Source organism: Octopus bimaculoides, chromosome 15 (genome assembly GCF_046866305.1).
Source record: "Octopus bimaculoides isolate indiv1 chromosome 15, ASM4686630v1, whole genome shotgun sequence".
In the NCBI taxonomy this organism is placed as follows: Eukaryota; Metazoa; Mollusca; class Cephalopoda; order Octopoda; family Octopodidae; genus Octopus; species Octopus bimaculoides.
Genome location: NC_142942.1, coordinates 56,917,613 through 56,932,184, shown reverse-complemented (window position 1 = coordinate 56,932,184; position 14,572 = coordinate 56,917,613). Strand labels below are relative to the sequence as shown.

General features: G+C 35.9%; 1 protein-coding gene across 7 annotated transcripts in view; it reads right to left on the bottom strand.

The window, feature by feature from the left end:
• Positions 1-14,572, bottom strand: part of LOC106882512 (uncharacterized) — a 147,189-nt gene that overhangs the window by 14,908 nt on the left and 117,709 nt on the right. For all 7 annotated transcript variants that reach the window (XM_089363910.1, XM_014933208.3, XM_089363913.1 and 4 more), the window contains one exon: positions 941-3,821. In XM_089363910.1, the coding sequence (XP_089220036.1) occupies positions 941-3,821 (2,881 nt within the window). The remainder of the gene's footprint in view (positions 1-940; positions 3,822-14,572) is intronic.

Sequence of the window (14,572 nt, the reverse complement as noted above, 5' to 3'; positions counted from 1 at the left end):
CCATAAATAAGCACCAAAAGAGAATACAGTTCCTTACTACTGGCCACAGAAGCAGTGCTAAAGCATAACTGCCAAAGTATTTTGTTATTTTGTAGTACTGAGTGCCAGTTCTTACACTTTAGTGTTTCAACCAGCCATATCCGGCCTGAATATTATTTCCATTGTTTTAGGCTCAAGCTGATCAGATTCAGCCTCTCACACCTATTCTACAATATTATTCTAAAGATAAACAATCACATCAACAACATTTTGAAGCCATGAGATAAGGCACAATTAATTCAAAACAATGTGAATAAATAAGCATTACATTTGAGAGAGTAATATGAACGCTAAAGGCTTAGCAAAAGAATAGGAAACCAAAATAGCATGATGCTACTTGAATCAAGTTTTGCAGTGACATTCCTGTGCTTCATTGGGTCTTGGATTTGCCTAATTGCATCTGTTTTCTTCTACACTGTCATTAGTTTAATTTTGACAAATTTGGCAACATTAACATACAAACAAGTGGAACTTGTGTATTTTACAGAGAAATGCCCCTTGTAATATCAAATAACATGATCATGAAATAGTTATTCCAAGTATATAGACTGCATCAATATCACTGGTCTTGGAGGGTCTGCAAAGGCAATTGGCACAGATCTTTCCCACAGACAAACAGAAGGACTGAACCTGGAATCAGAGAATTTATTGATCCTAATTAAAATAAACTGAAGAAATGTATAATAAAATTTTCTGATTAGAAGTCTTCAGGAAATCAAAACTGAAAGTCTGTGAGTAGAGTGTGCTATTACCTTATTTACTCAATAAATCTATTGTACTCAAAATACTGGCAGACTTAAGGTATTATTATGAAAATGATAACAACAAAGATGTTCTTAAAAACGTAGTAGAAAGAAAAAGGAAAAATGATAAACAATGAATTGGACGTAATTCTACAAACCTTAACTGGAGTAGAAACAGCAGTTGGTGTGGCAGGTATTGGTAATTTTCCAGCAGTGATTGTGGGCATGTTGGAAGCTGGCACAAACGTCCCAGATGAAACTGCAGTGCTGGTCACCACTGGAATCAATGTTGTACCAGGGATCATACCCACCATATGCTGTTTGCCTCCACTCGAAGTTGTCAATACTTGAATGCCAGTACCTGCTTGGCCGGACTGAACAATATTTGTTGGGTGTGAAGTCAACATGGATACTGTTTGAGATGACTGAACTGATCCTGGAGTTGACTGATTCGGAATGGAATTAGAAATGACATTTGTAACTGATTTGCCAACAGTGGCCAAAGGAATCTGTCCAACAACAGTGGCTTGTTGAGCCTGCTGTGTTTTATGTTGTTGCTGTTGTTGTTGTTGTTGTTGCTGTTGTTGTTGCTGTTGTTGTTGTTGATGCTGATGCTGCTGTTGCTGATGTTGCTGGTTCACACAGGCTTGCTGTTGTAGTAGTTGATTAATCTGGTTAATACTGGTGGCCGCTGAAGATGTTGAAGTCGATGCCTGCTGTAATAAGGTTTGTTGAGCAATAGCTGCTGCCTGAGCAATGGGAGGATGTGCTATTTGGGGTTGTCCAACTTGACCACTAGTAGCAAATTGAAGCTGCCCTTGAGAAAGTTTCTTCTGGAGCAAAGCTAACTTTTCAAGATTAGCTTTCTGAGTTCGGTTCGGATTCTTTAATGAGACTAATGAGCTAACATCATTTTCAACTCGGGCCATAATGATAGGATCTTGTGGAGTAATCTGAATAGCTGGTAGACGAGTGTTGAGGACAGTAGCAGCAGCTTGGGTTTGATTTGCAACTGCTGAAGAACCAGAAGTTTGAACAAGTCCACTACTGGAAATAGGCTTGTTTTGGACAGTGCTCGATGATACTTGGACTCCAACCAGACTGCTGGCTACACTAACCTGAGAAGGCATCTGAACAAGGGACTGTGAGACAGTAGTTGTGACTGTCGTAGAATGGGCAGTGCTAAGACCTGGACTGCTATTCAGACTATGAGGATGAGTGACTTGAGGTAACGGTAACTGGAAATTGTGAATAGCTTGAACTTGCTGCTGCTGCTGCTGCTGTTGCAATGGTGATGCACGATTGCGAGAGCTATGAGCAGAATGAGAATTGTGCTTTGAAGATGAACTTTTACTTGACTTAGTGGGCGGTGTTTTTGTTCGGCTGTTACTACGTTGATTACCTATGGTTGCTGTCGTATTGGCATTTTGAATAACTTGCATAGTTGTCAGTGCAGAGTTTTGTGGTGATATAGACGATATTTCCTGCCCAGAAGGTACAGTTGTTTTAACTGATGTTGTTTGGAGGGGCAGAGTATGTGACTGAGGGGCCTGAATTAGAACTTGCCTCCCACTTTGGAATTGAAGAGCTCCCAATTGGTTGGAGGGAAGGCTCTGTAAATTAAAGTTCTGGCCTCCTATATTCACAGTCACTGTACCTGGTTGAGAACCAGCAACCTGTAACCCTGGGTGGCCTATCACCTTCAGTTGTTGTCCCTGAAGAGGGTTCACCACTTGCTGCATTGGAATGCTTCCCTGGGCTGCAGAAGTGTTGATTAACTGAGCCTGCGAGATCTGGGGATAGGACTGAACTTGAGTGTTGACTGTGGACGACTGACCACTGTTAGTGGTGGACTGGATTTGTATCAAGTTTGATGGAAGTGTTCGTAGTATGATTGGTGGTGGGTTGATATTAACAAAACTGTAGTTAGATTGGCCTGCTGCTGCTGCTGCAAGGGTAGCAGCTTTTTCCTGGGACTGCTGACCAGACAACTGCATGGTGCCAGCTCCTCCAACGGCCATCCCTGCTGCACTGCCCATCGCCATGCCAGCAGCCCCTGCCACGGGCTGCTGGGTGGCACCAGCGGCATGCAGCAGGGTACCGGTTCCAGAAACCTGCTGCCCAACATGTGAGGAAGGCAGCTGAAGATTCTGAACTTGCTGGAGGTTTGAAAATCCAGGGATAATAATGCTTTTGCCCTGTGGGATATTGATGATGGTACCATGCAGCGTGACAGGGTTGGACGAGGACGCAGCCTGTACATTGGGGTAGACACTCACCATGCCGCCCTGCTGGTTTGCTTGTTGGGCTGAGTTATTGCACAGAACATGAGCAACATTCACATTTACAACATTAGGGTTCTGAATGACTGTGTTTTGAGTGTGCACTATATTCTGTCCTTGTGTCGGAAGAACTGCCTGACCTGGCAGTAAGTTCTGAAGGTGCTGTGTGTTTTGGGTAGGGACTAGATTCTGAATAGGAACACCACCAGCAGCAGCAGCAGCAGCTGCCTGTAGTTGTTGCTGTGTTGAAGGTTGTGATTGCACTGATGTGGGGATCTGAACAACACTGACATTTGGGGAGGGGCTAACGCTGTTTGGATGCTGTCCACTGAAAGATGGACTAATTGTAACCAAGCCAGTATTTTGGCCCTGACTTGGTGTGAGTGACCGACTAACTAATGGTGAGTTGTTGGGAGCTGGACTCTGACTGGGCGTAAGAGAACGACTACTGACACCAGGTGATGAAGCTGATGAGACTTGAAGATGCTGAATTTGGTTTACTTTGGACTGTTGCTGCTGCTGATGATGCTGGTGCTGTTGTTGTTGTTGTTGTTGCTGCTGCTGCTGCTGCTGCTGCTGCTGCTGCTGCAGCTGTTGTTGAAAATGCTGAAGCTGCAGCTGCTGTAGCTGCTGCTGTTGTTGTAATTGTTGTTGCTGTTGTAGCTGCTGCTGTTGCTGCTGTTGAGCAAAACCTATTGTATTTCCAGCAGCTGTCTTTAAAATCAGTTGTTGACCTTGGATGACCTGGATTGGAATTCTGAAATAGAGAAATGAAAAAGGAAAATCTGTTCATAATTCACCAACTAGAAAAAGAATTCCAGTACTTCATGAACTTTATTAATTGGAGAAGAAAAAAAAATAAAAGAAAAACAATATAAACAAAAAAACATTTTCTTTGATTCAGTATAGGAAAAGAAATATATTGTTGTTTCAAATAAGTATGAATCTAAAGAGATGGCTTAAATTTTATAACCTAAGGAAGAAAATAGTCAACAAATAGCGAAAAATGTAGAGCAAAACACTTCAAAAATTATGTAACAAACCAATAAAAATTTTGGCATTTTCATTACATAATTTACCACATAAGTGTGTGTGTGTGTGTGTGTGTGTGTGTGTGTGTGTGCGCGCATGTCTGAACATTTGAAATTAATTACACTGTTAATATGCTAAAAATACATGCAATTAAAATAAGGCAGTTATCTTTTATTCATTTACTTGTTTCCGTAGTTTAAATGCAACCATATTAGGCCACCACTTTGAAGAGTTTAGTCAAACAAATCTATAGCAAAATACTTTCATATTTACGTCCACTACTTATTTTATCAGTCTCTTTTGCTGAAGTACCCTGTTATGGAGATATAAACAAACCAACACCAGTTGTCAAATGGTGGAGACTTGGGCAGACAGATGCAGGCACACACTCAATTTCTTTAAATACATAAACACATAAACACATAAACAGTTGTCGAGAATACTTAATTTTGCAGTTGGTTTACTTATTGGTCATTTGAAAACATTTTGGTCTGCCCACATTTCAAATGATATTTTACAAGTACAACATTTCCACAAATTCCATGTTGAAAAGAAGTTTCCTTAGAATGTAATTTATAAATATTAATACATACAACTGGACACATTCAAAATACAGACATATAGTGTAGTCATGGCTGTGTGGTAAGAAGTTCACTTCCCAACCACATGGTTCCAGGTTCAGTCCCACAACACGGTACCTAGGGTGAATGTATTCTTCTATAGGCCTGAACAAACCAAAACCTTGTGACTGGATTTGATAGACAGAAACTGGAAGAAGCCCAGTGGGTGTGTCCTGTATTGACATTGCGTGATAGCTGTGTGTCACTGTCATGCAAGCAGTATCATTAATTTCCAATAGAAAAAAGCAAGGAATGAAATGTTAAAGTCTAGCAGAAATCAAACCTACAACATTTATCCTTTGTTGATAGCAAATTCGCTATAGTTACCAATATGTTAAAATTGTAGAGATTTTCAACTCAGATTTTCACGTAATGAATTTATCAGCCGTATCCAGATATTTCTTACAAAGACATAGAGTTTGTACTTTGTTACAGAACGAATGGAGAGATTGTTACTTTTATTGAAGCCTTTCTTCAAGTGAAACAGATTCAACATGGTTACAGAGTTGGCTCCCTACGGACAACTTATTCTTTGAAACTTTAAGTACCATGGAATTTGAATCAAACTGTTTTGATCCATACATGTAACTTCCAATAAATGTGTTGAGTGTCCTTTGTTCGTTTGTCCACTCACTTGTGTATGTATGTGTGTGTGTGTGTCCATCCTATATATATCGTTTAACGTCCGCTTTCCATGCTAGCATGGGTTGGGTGTATATATATATATATATATATATATATATATATATATATACAGAGCCCAACTGAGATTCACAACAGAGTATTTCGGTTTTTAATATATGTAACACAACTATTCAGTTAATAATAATAATGAGAACAAGAACATGGCTACATGAGCTACTAGAAACAGTAACCAGACCTCCCTCAAATCAGACGTTATCATCTTAGAAACAGAGAAATAGTAGTGTTACATTCATGATGGATGGGATAATTGTGACCGGGATACTTTGACCATAAGTCTACTTATCAGAGCTGACCTGGAACCAGTCAACAAGATGAAAAAAGAAACAGAATCTGTTAAGGATAGACATTGCTTAGATCAGACTTATAACTATAAACAGAGAGAGAGGGGGAGGGGGGGAAGAGACTGGAGAGAGAGAGAGAGAAATGGAAAAAGAAGAAAAAGATAGGGAGAGAGAAAGAAAACAACTGAGGATGAGGTGTCTCCATTTAATGCGATAAAGTTGTTGTTGTTGTTGTTGTTCTTGTGATGTCTCTGTAATTGTGTAAATGCTTTATGAATGGAAAATATTGAATATTCTTATTTTCAGTAGAAGTCGTATTTCTTTCTAATTGCAGAGATGTGAGTTTGAGTCTCACTGCTGGCCGCTGACACATTTTTCTGCAAAATAGGGGTAGTTTATCCTGTTCATGCCAAATTATTAGTATTATCCTGCATTTGAGAATGAAATTATTTCCTTATATTTACAATAAGGCACAAGGTCTGAAATTTCGGCGGGATGGGAACTAGTTGATTACACTGACCCCCAGTACTCAACTGGTACTTACTTTATTGACCCTGAAAGGATAAAAAGCAAAGCCAACCTCAAAGGAATCTAAACTCAGAATGTTAAACACAGAGAAAATACTGCTGAGCATTCTGTCCAGCATGATAATGGTAATTGTTTCAGATTTTGGTACATGGCCAACACTTTAAGAAGAAGTTGGTCGATTACAGAACTTTGGCAGGCTTATACCATTAAGCATTTTGTCCAAAGTGCCAATGATTTTGAAAGTTCAGCACCTTCTAATTCTTTTTTAATTTTATCACAAATTCAACAATTTTGAGGGGAGAGAGCATGTTGATTACATTAAGCTCAGTACTTGACTGGTTCTTTACCAAGCTCAAAATGATAAAAGCAAAGTCAACTTCTTATATTAATATTTATAATGTCAATCTCAAAAATGTAATAATGTTTTAGAAGAATTAAAGAAAAAGAAAAGAAGTTGTAAGGGTGGGTGAGGGTGCAGAAAGTTACAAGAATGTGAAAATGTTGTGTAAATATAAACTAGAAGTCATGATTTTCTGATTTGATCGTTTTTAAGGATACTAGCAAAATAAAGGATGGTATTTCAATTGGAAGCAAATTGAAATCTAGTTATTATTTAAATTCATCCACTTGACACCAAAGTAGAGCTTTGTGTCAGAATGAAGAAGAATGAGTAGAGCAGTCAATAGGGGGCTTTCAAGATCGAACATTTTCAATAATGGGAAATTATTATAGAAAGATTCTTTTTTTCAATCAAGAAGAAACAATTGAAATAAAAAAAAAAAAAAAAGCAAACAGCTTTAATAATGTCTCAGTTGATATGATGATAAGAGAGAGGATCCCAGTAGTTGACCTAATAATAGAGAATCTTCTTCAATCTGGGCATGGTGTTATGAAAATGTAAACATAAGAGATTACATTCACATTCCAATATCAGAAATGGAAGGAACCAAAAAGTTGGAGATTATGTAAAGCTATTCTAGAACATTTCTAATGTAAAACAATACAAAAAGGAAATCTATTTATAAAAATTTGAAATCAATATCTGTTTCAAGATTAAACTACAGGAAAAAAAAAAGTGGTTGATAAATATTTAATACCTTAATTGACAAAACCTTTTCTATTTACCTTACCCACCCCACTCTCAACCAAAAAGATAGCTTCTCAGAGACTTCCATTAGGCTTAGAATTTGTAAAAGTGAGAATATGTCATTCATGCCATTCCTCAAAGTACAAGCAAAGTAAATTAAGAGGTTCTATCTAAGAAATAACACTAATACCATTATAAATAAATAGATAATGCTAATCCTTTCTCTTACACAAAGATGTCTAGGGCTTATTGTTCAACTCTGGTTTTTTTAATCGTACAAAATCGATGAGAGATGAATTCCAACAGGAAAAAAAATAAGGTCTTATTGCAGATAGAATTTTTTTTTTTTTTTAAAAAGATGAGCTGAACTCAGAAAAACCAACAAAATATTCAGTTATTGTTTGTCCATTTAGCATTCAGAAAACTCTGTCAAATGTAATACTCTTTTATTCATATTGTTTTGAATTAATCAAGATTTTAACGATGTGATTGTTTATTTTTAGAATGAAATTGTAGGATAAGTGTGAAAGGTTGGATCTGGACAGTTTGAACATCAAATAGGTAGGATATTTGGGCTGGATATGGCTGCTTCAAATGCTAAAGGGATAAAGCAATGAAGTATGCTATTTGCATTGAGCTAATGTTTTACCTATGGACTCTGTTGTGAGTCAGTCGCAGGATGGGAATCTTTGACCTTTCCACTAAGTACCTAGAACCTTGTCAACAATCAGGATGATGATATGAAAGACAAATAACATCTAAGTTTTTTTGTTTTTTTAAATTTAAGTTCAGGCATAAAAATCATAAATCACACAAATTTCAGTGTTATTTTTATCTTTAATAACAATTGATATATTGAATAAATTCCTCTAATAACTCTAATGAGTAACGAGAAGAGGAAAAAAGTAAAACTATGTCTCAAATTAAAAAAAAAAAAAATGAAATTGTATAGTGTAATGGAAAACAATGAAAGGATATTTCACAAGAAGAAGAAGAATATTACAAGCAAGCAGTGATGACCATTGTAACATTAGTAACACCCCCCCCCAAAAAAAAAATTAAGCAAGGGGGTACAGAAGAGCAGCAGCCGTATAACCATCCACTAGCCAGTTGCAGCAGACAAGGTAGCAGTTTCCTAGTTTATTTTACAAGTACATAGACACCTCAAACCCCTCATCAGCTTCGCAAAAATAGAAAAATAAAATAATAAGTATTTGGTAGTGGTAGTGACAAAACTATCTTCCTCTGTTTTGCCCATTCTTCATCAGCAGCATCAAAAACTGTCTATCATAACTCTCACCAAACACTGGCTCCATTAACAGGGATGTCTTTGAGAATTTTGTCATGGTCCCCAGTTTGTTATGTTTGCCTTAATGACTTGCACACTAAGCTTTTCAAGTGAATACACTTCTCTGCAGAGGATTCCACACTACATCCTCTGCTTCTTTCTATGCAAAGCCTTAATTCTCATACCAGGTTCTAAGAACTATGAACTGCAATCAGCACATGACATCCCAGTCTCATTTGACAAGACATTACACATTACTGTATTTATGCACTCGTGTTACAAAGACCCATAATCATGGACAATGAAATCCTGGGGGGAAAAAAATATATATAAATAAAACTTCCACATGTCATAAGGACTAACTTTCTTATTTATTTATTGCCCACAAGGGGTTAAACATAGAGGGGACAAACAAGGACAGACAAAGGGATTAAGTTGATAACATCGACCCCAGTGCGTAACTGGTACTTAATTTATCGACCCCAAAAGGATGAAAGGCAAAGTCGACCTTGGTGGAATTTGAACTCAGAACGTAACGGCAGATGAAATACTACTAAGTATTTCACCCGGCGTGCTAACGTTTCTGCCAGCTCACCACCTTTCTGTAGTATCATGACGTATAGAAAAAGTGAACAATAGAAAATAAAATTCTTGTATAAAATGCTTTACAAAAACTCCATATATCCTAACTAAAACAAAAAGCAAATTTGAAAATGACCTTAGAACTTCACCAAATTAAACACTGTTGAAATCTCAGATCAAGGTTTTTAAATGAAAAGGAAAGAGTATATCATATACAAATAAATATCATGTAAAAAAAAAACTTGCCCATTATGCTATAACTACTATACTTATTATATATATAAGGGGCAGTTAGACTATCAGACTCCTTTATCAAGTTAGGTCATGTTATTTCTGATGATATCTCTCAAGACAAACACTTTTATAACATGGCTAAACTTCAAAACAAAAACTGGAATTCTTCAGAGCTATAAAATATTCTAGCTTTATGCAGTTGATAGCATACACAAGCATAAATTCATCTGATGCTCATTTTCAAGAAAGTACACCTCTTCAGGACTACATGCTTTAACTGACATTATTCCAAACTTTGGGACACCGGACTAACTGTGCACACGAACATTAGCATGTCCCACCAAAGGGCACCCACTTTATAAGTAAATCTTATGCACAATCAGTTTTCCTACACAACATAGTTGTGCTGTCTCAGTCTCAAAATGTGGATCTAAGGAAGAAGTGAAGTGGACAAGAATATTGAATATCAGTTTACTAGCTGACTGTATGCGAGTTCAAATTTGTTGCTGATATTTCATGTTTCTCATCCACACAGTATATTCATCAGCTACCAGAAACAGATATCATATCATCTGGAAATGTTACCTGACACAGACTGGTTTCCTATATCAAGATTTATGTCATCTACTTACTACCACAAAATCTAGAATTACACTGGTGCCAAAAATCCACCAAGCATCTGGAATTCACTTTTTTTTTTTAATGTAAAATTCTATATGCTAATAAATAATTTCTTTTGTCTCAGTCCACAACAAATGTAGTTAGCATAATATATTGGCAACTATTTTGTCATCTCCAGAACCTTGCAATATTTCAACTCAAGTTAGTAAACCAAAGTTTGTTAAACATTCATGATGTAACACAGGCACAAGGACACAAATGTTTGTAGGGTGGGTGTTTGGAGATAATTGGACTGATCTCTGGTACTTATTTCCTCAATACTAGAATGATGAAAAGCAAACTTGGAAGAATTTGAACTCAGAACAAAAGAGAAACAGCTCAATGTTGCAAAGCATCAAGTCCAAAAATTATTGATTCCAGATTATAACATAAATTAGCAGACAGTGAATTCCAGTTGAATATAATTGAATAAAGAAAACTGTTTATGTAATATCAATGGTCCATTTGAAAGGAATGTACAGAGTGTAAACCTAAACAAGCAACAAATTATTGGGAGGAACAAAACAGAAGAATGGAAGGAAAAGAAGTAAAAATATATATATATATTTTTTTTTTACAAACCATTAAAACCATAAACACAAAAATGATCATACAATAATCAAAATCAGAAACCAAACAATAAAAAAAAGACCTGACCTATTATAGAAGATGGGTCACTAAGATGGGAATATAGAGGTGGGGGAAAGGCTGGACAAATGTAGTAGTAATTGTTGTAATTGTGATACTATTAAAAAGTAATAGGGGCAGGGTAATGACAGCTGGGTAACCAATGACAACCAGAAATTAAAAAAAAAAAAAATGAATAGCAGTAGCAGCAAATGGAAGAGATTAAGAAGTGGCAGAAGTCAGTAGGAATACTTTTAGTGGTCTAAAGTCAGGTTTATTTTATTTGTTGTTGGAGAGAGAGAAAGAGAGAGAGAGAGAGAGAGAGAAAGGCTTTTTGATAAGAGATGCCATGAGAAGTAGCTAAAATGCTCTGGGAGAAGGCTTTGCAGACATTAAAGAGGCGGTCAGCAGCAGCAAGATACTCACCTTAACAATAATAAGAATAACAACAACAACAACAACAAGAGGTAGGTGAGCCTGGGAGACACCAAACATCATGGACACAGAGCAAGCTGGAAGGGAGACACTGAGAAAATTCCAAGAAGCCAAAAAAAAAAAAATTAAAATAAAGAAAATATATTTCGGCTTCATAAATATTGTGTAAAAGTTTCAAATGTTAGAATTGGGTTTAATATTCATTTTCATCACACACACACACACACACACACACACACACACTCTCTCTCTCTCTCTCTCTCTCTCTCTTTAAGTAAAGAAATAATAATGGAGTGGTAATACAAACTGAAATTCACATTAAAAATACACGCAAAAAAATTAAAATTTCAATGGAAATTGACTGCATTTACAGAAGAATAATTTACAAATGTAAAACCTTCTTCTCACAGCAGAAATGTACAATTTAGACTGGTTGGCAGCTGCCATACTTACTTGGATTCTAACTATTTTTAGTTGTATTCTTGATATTTATCAATGAATCAAACAGTGAAAGCCTCCAACCTCTCAAATGCAGTCAAGAAGAAGTCTAAGTTAATTAAGATTAGTACGAATGTAATAACTACAGCAGCTGCCTTCATAACAAGCTCTCAGATAACCTATAGACCAATAAAATATACAACAGCTGAGCTGAAGAAGGATTCACTAATATGATTGCTTGACCTGCTAGAAACAGTAGCCAAATCTCACTGACTTTGAAAATTATAGGGTGCATTGGGTGGATAACAAAAGATGAGATGGTCTGCAACGGAATGCTTTTGATCTGCAGTCAGAATTGACATAAAGCTTAACAACAGCCAATAGTCAATCATTTGAAACATGACAACTTCCATGGAGTTAAGAGAGAGAGAGAGAGAGAGAGAGAGAGAGAGAGAGAGAAGAGAGAGAGAGAAAGAGAGAGAGAGAGAGAGAAAGAGAGAGAGAGAGAGAGAGAGAGAGAGAGAGCAGTGAATGCTAATCGAATTCTGAAGCTAAATGCCAAAGTATATAAACAAAAAATAAATCACAATCAAATAACTAATTGATGACAATTCATTTAACTGCTTATTTCATTTTATTAATTTATTTTAATTTTTTGGCATATAGTTCAAGACTAAGACATTGTATAACTCAGGAGAGTACTATTATCGACAAAAACAAAATGAAACACAAGTCAAACTGTAATATTATGATGAATGACTTGTCTGTGTGGAGTTACAAATTAAGTCGAAACACACCAATATTCTCAAATGATATTGGAAATTATCAAAAATTAAGGTTTTTGCTTAAAAATGAGAAGCGAAAAGCCTATGTCAATGCAAGTAATGCTTTATTGGAATAATGACCAAGTGAAGCAGGTTTGTAGAATGAGGAAATAATATTTCTGCTGCCAACAATGTTGTAAGTATAAAGGTAACAATAAGAAATAGTGCTTCTCCATTACTAATCTCTAATTAATTAGATATGAAAGTATGACCAACATTATCAAGTAATAAAACCTATTAGCTCATAGATGTCATTAAGGAATCATTGCATTTACAAAATATACCTCATAATGTTAAATCATTGAAACTCAATTATACTCTTGTAGGTGTGCGAAATGAAATTTTCAAGACAAAAATAAAAGATTTAAAAAATCAGAAATAATTAATGAATTAACTAAAACAACAAACTGTTTACTTTGTCAATGTAAATGGCATAGTCACATTTGCTAATTATCTAATTATCTTTTGCACATACAATTATAACCTGAATATATCACAATAATCAGACAACTACAAATATAATAATTCATCTTTTAAAAAAAATCATCAATCCCTCTAACATAAGTTTTTCCATTCTTCAAAAGCTTAGAATGAACAAGAATAAAGAATATAGTGCAAATAAAAAATGAAAAATAAAGATAATCTGCTATGTTTTTCTTAAATTCAGCAAAATAACAGACATTGAAAATTTTCAAATTTCTAAAACATTGAAAGTCAAACAAAACCTAGCTGAATCATTCAAATACACTGGAGAATAATTTGAGAAATCTGGCAACAAAACTAGACAAGTCCAATGCAAGGTATAATTTAATTTAAGAAATAGCAATCACAGGAAGCAGCCAGAAGCAAGAAGCAAGAAAATACAATTAACTTCAGTTCATATAAATTTTAAAAAAAAGGAAAAAGCAACTTTAATAATCCAAATAAATGCCCTTTTTTGTGTGTAAATACAAGATCTCAGACTTATAGAGGAGAAACAAAATTTTGTAATGGTAATGTTTTTCTTAATGGGTTTAACAAGTTACTAAAGTTGAAACGGATATATTATGAGTAAAACTGACTTATGGACTTAGTTTTCAATGAGGGCTAAACTCAGTTCCTCAGAGTCTGTGGTTTTATATGTTATTAATAGCACATAAACTGCTATGTTTATGCAAACATATCTGGGTGGTAAAAAAAACTCACATCCCAACCAAGTGGTTCCCAGTTCAAACTTTACTTGAACTTTGGGTTAACAAATGCCTTTTGAACGAAATTTTGTTGACAGAAAGATATCAACATGAGTGAGGGAAAAAATGGCTTTTTAAATGAAGATTCACCCACTGATAACTGTTCTGCACTGAATCAGTGATTAGCCAGAAGTACTGTAAAGTAGTTGGCATTAGGAGAGGCACCCAGTTGCAGAAAGTATACCAAAGCAGACACTGTAGCTCAGCACAGTGTGCCTGGTTTATTGGTTTCTGTTGGACTGTCATACTCCTGCATGCATGGAAAAAGGGACATCAAATGGTCAGAATGATTTCAACAGATCAACACAGACCAATCACTTAAGCACTTCTATATTTGCCCACTTTGTGTTTTATTGCCATGACTTCATGGTCAAATCTCTATCAATACTTATCGAATAATCCAAAAGCTAAGTGAATACACTGTGGTTTAGAGAAAGGTGATGGCAAGAGTAATTAATATGTTGGACTGATTGGGAAAAGTAACAATCTGTAATGCCATATTTAAGTTGCATTCTCAATGAAGCAGAAAACTGATAGGATTTTAGCTGAAAACTTACTGCTAAATCACAAACACTCGACAAACTTTCAAGAAAAAGCTTCATTAGTTTTATTAGCAATTTTGTTTTTAATTATTGAAAAATAAATAATAGCAAAATCAATAATAATAATAATAATTCTATCTACTTTTAAAAACACAAGACATGAATTTATTCTTTTTTGTGGAGAGAAGGTCATCATCATCATCATCATCATCATCATCGTTTAACGTCCGCCTTCCATGCTAGCATGGGTTGGACGATTTGACTGAGGACTGGTGAAACCGGATGGCAACACCAGGCTCCAGTCTGATTTGGCAGAGTTTCTACAGCTGGATGCCCTTCCTAACGCCAACCACTCAGAGAGTGTAGTGGGTGCTTTTACGTGTCACCCGCACGAAA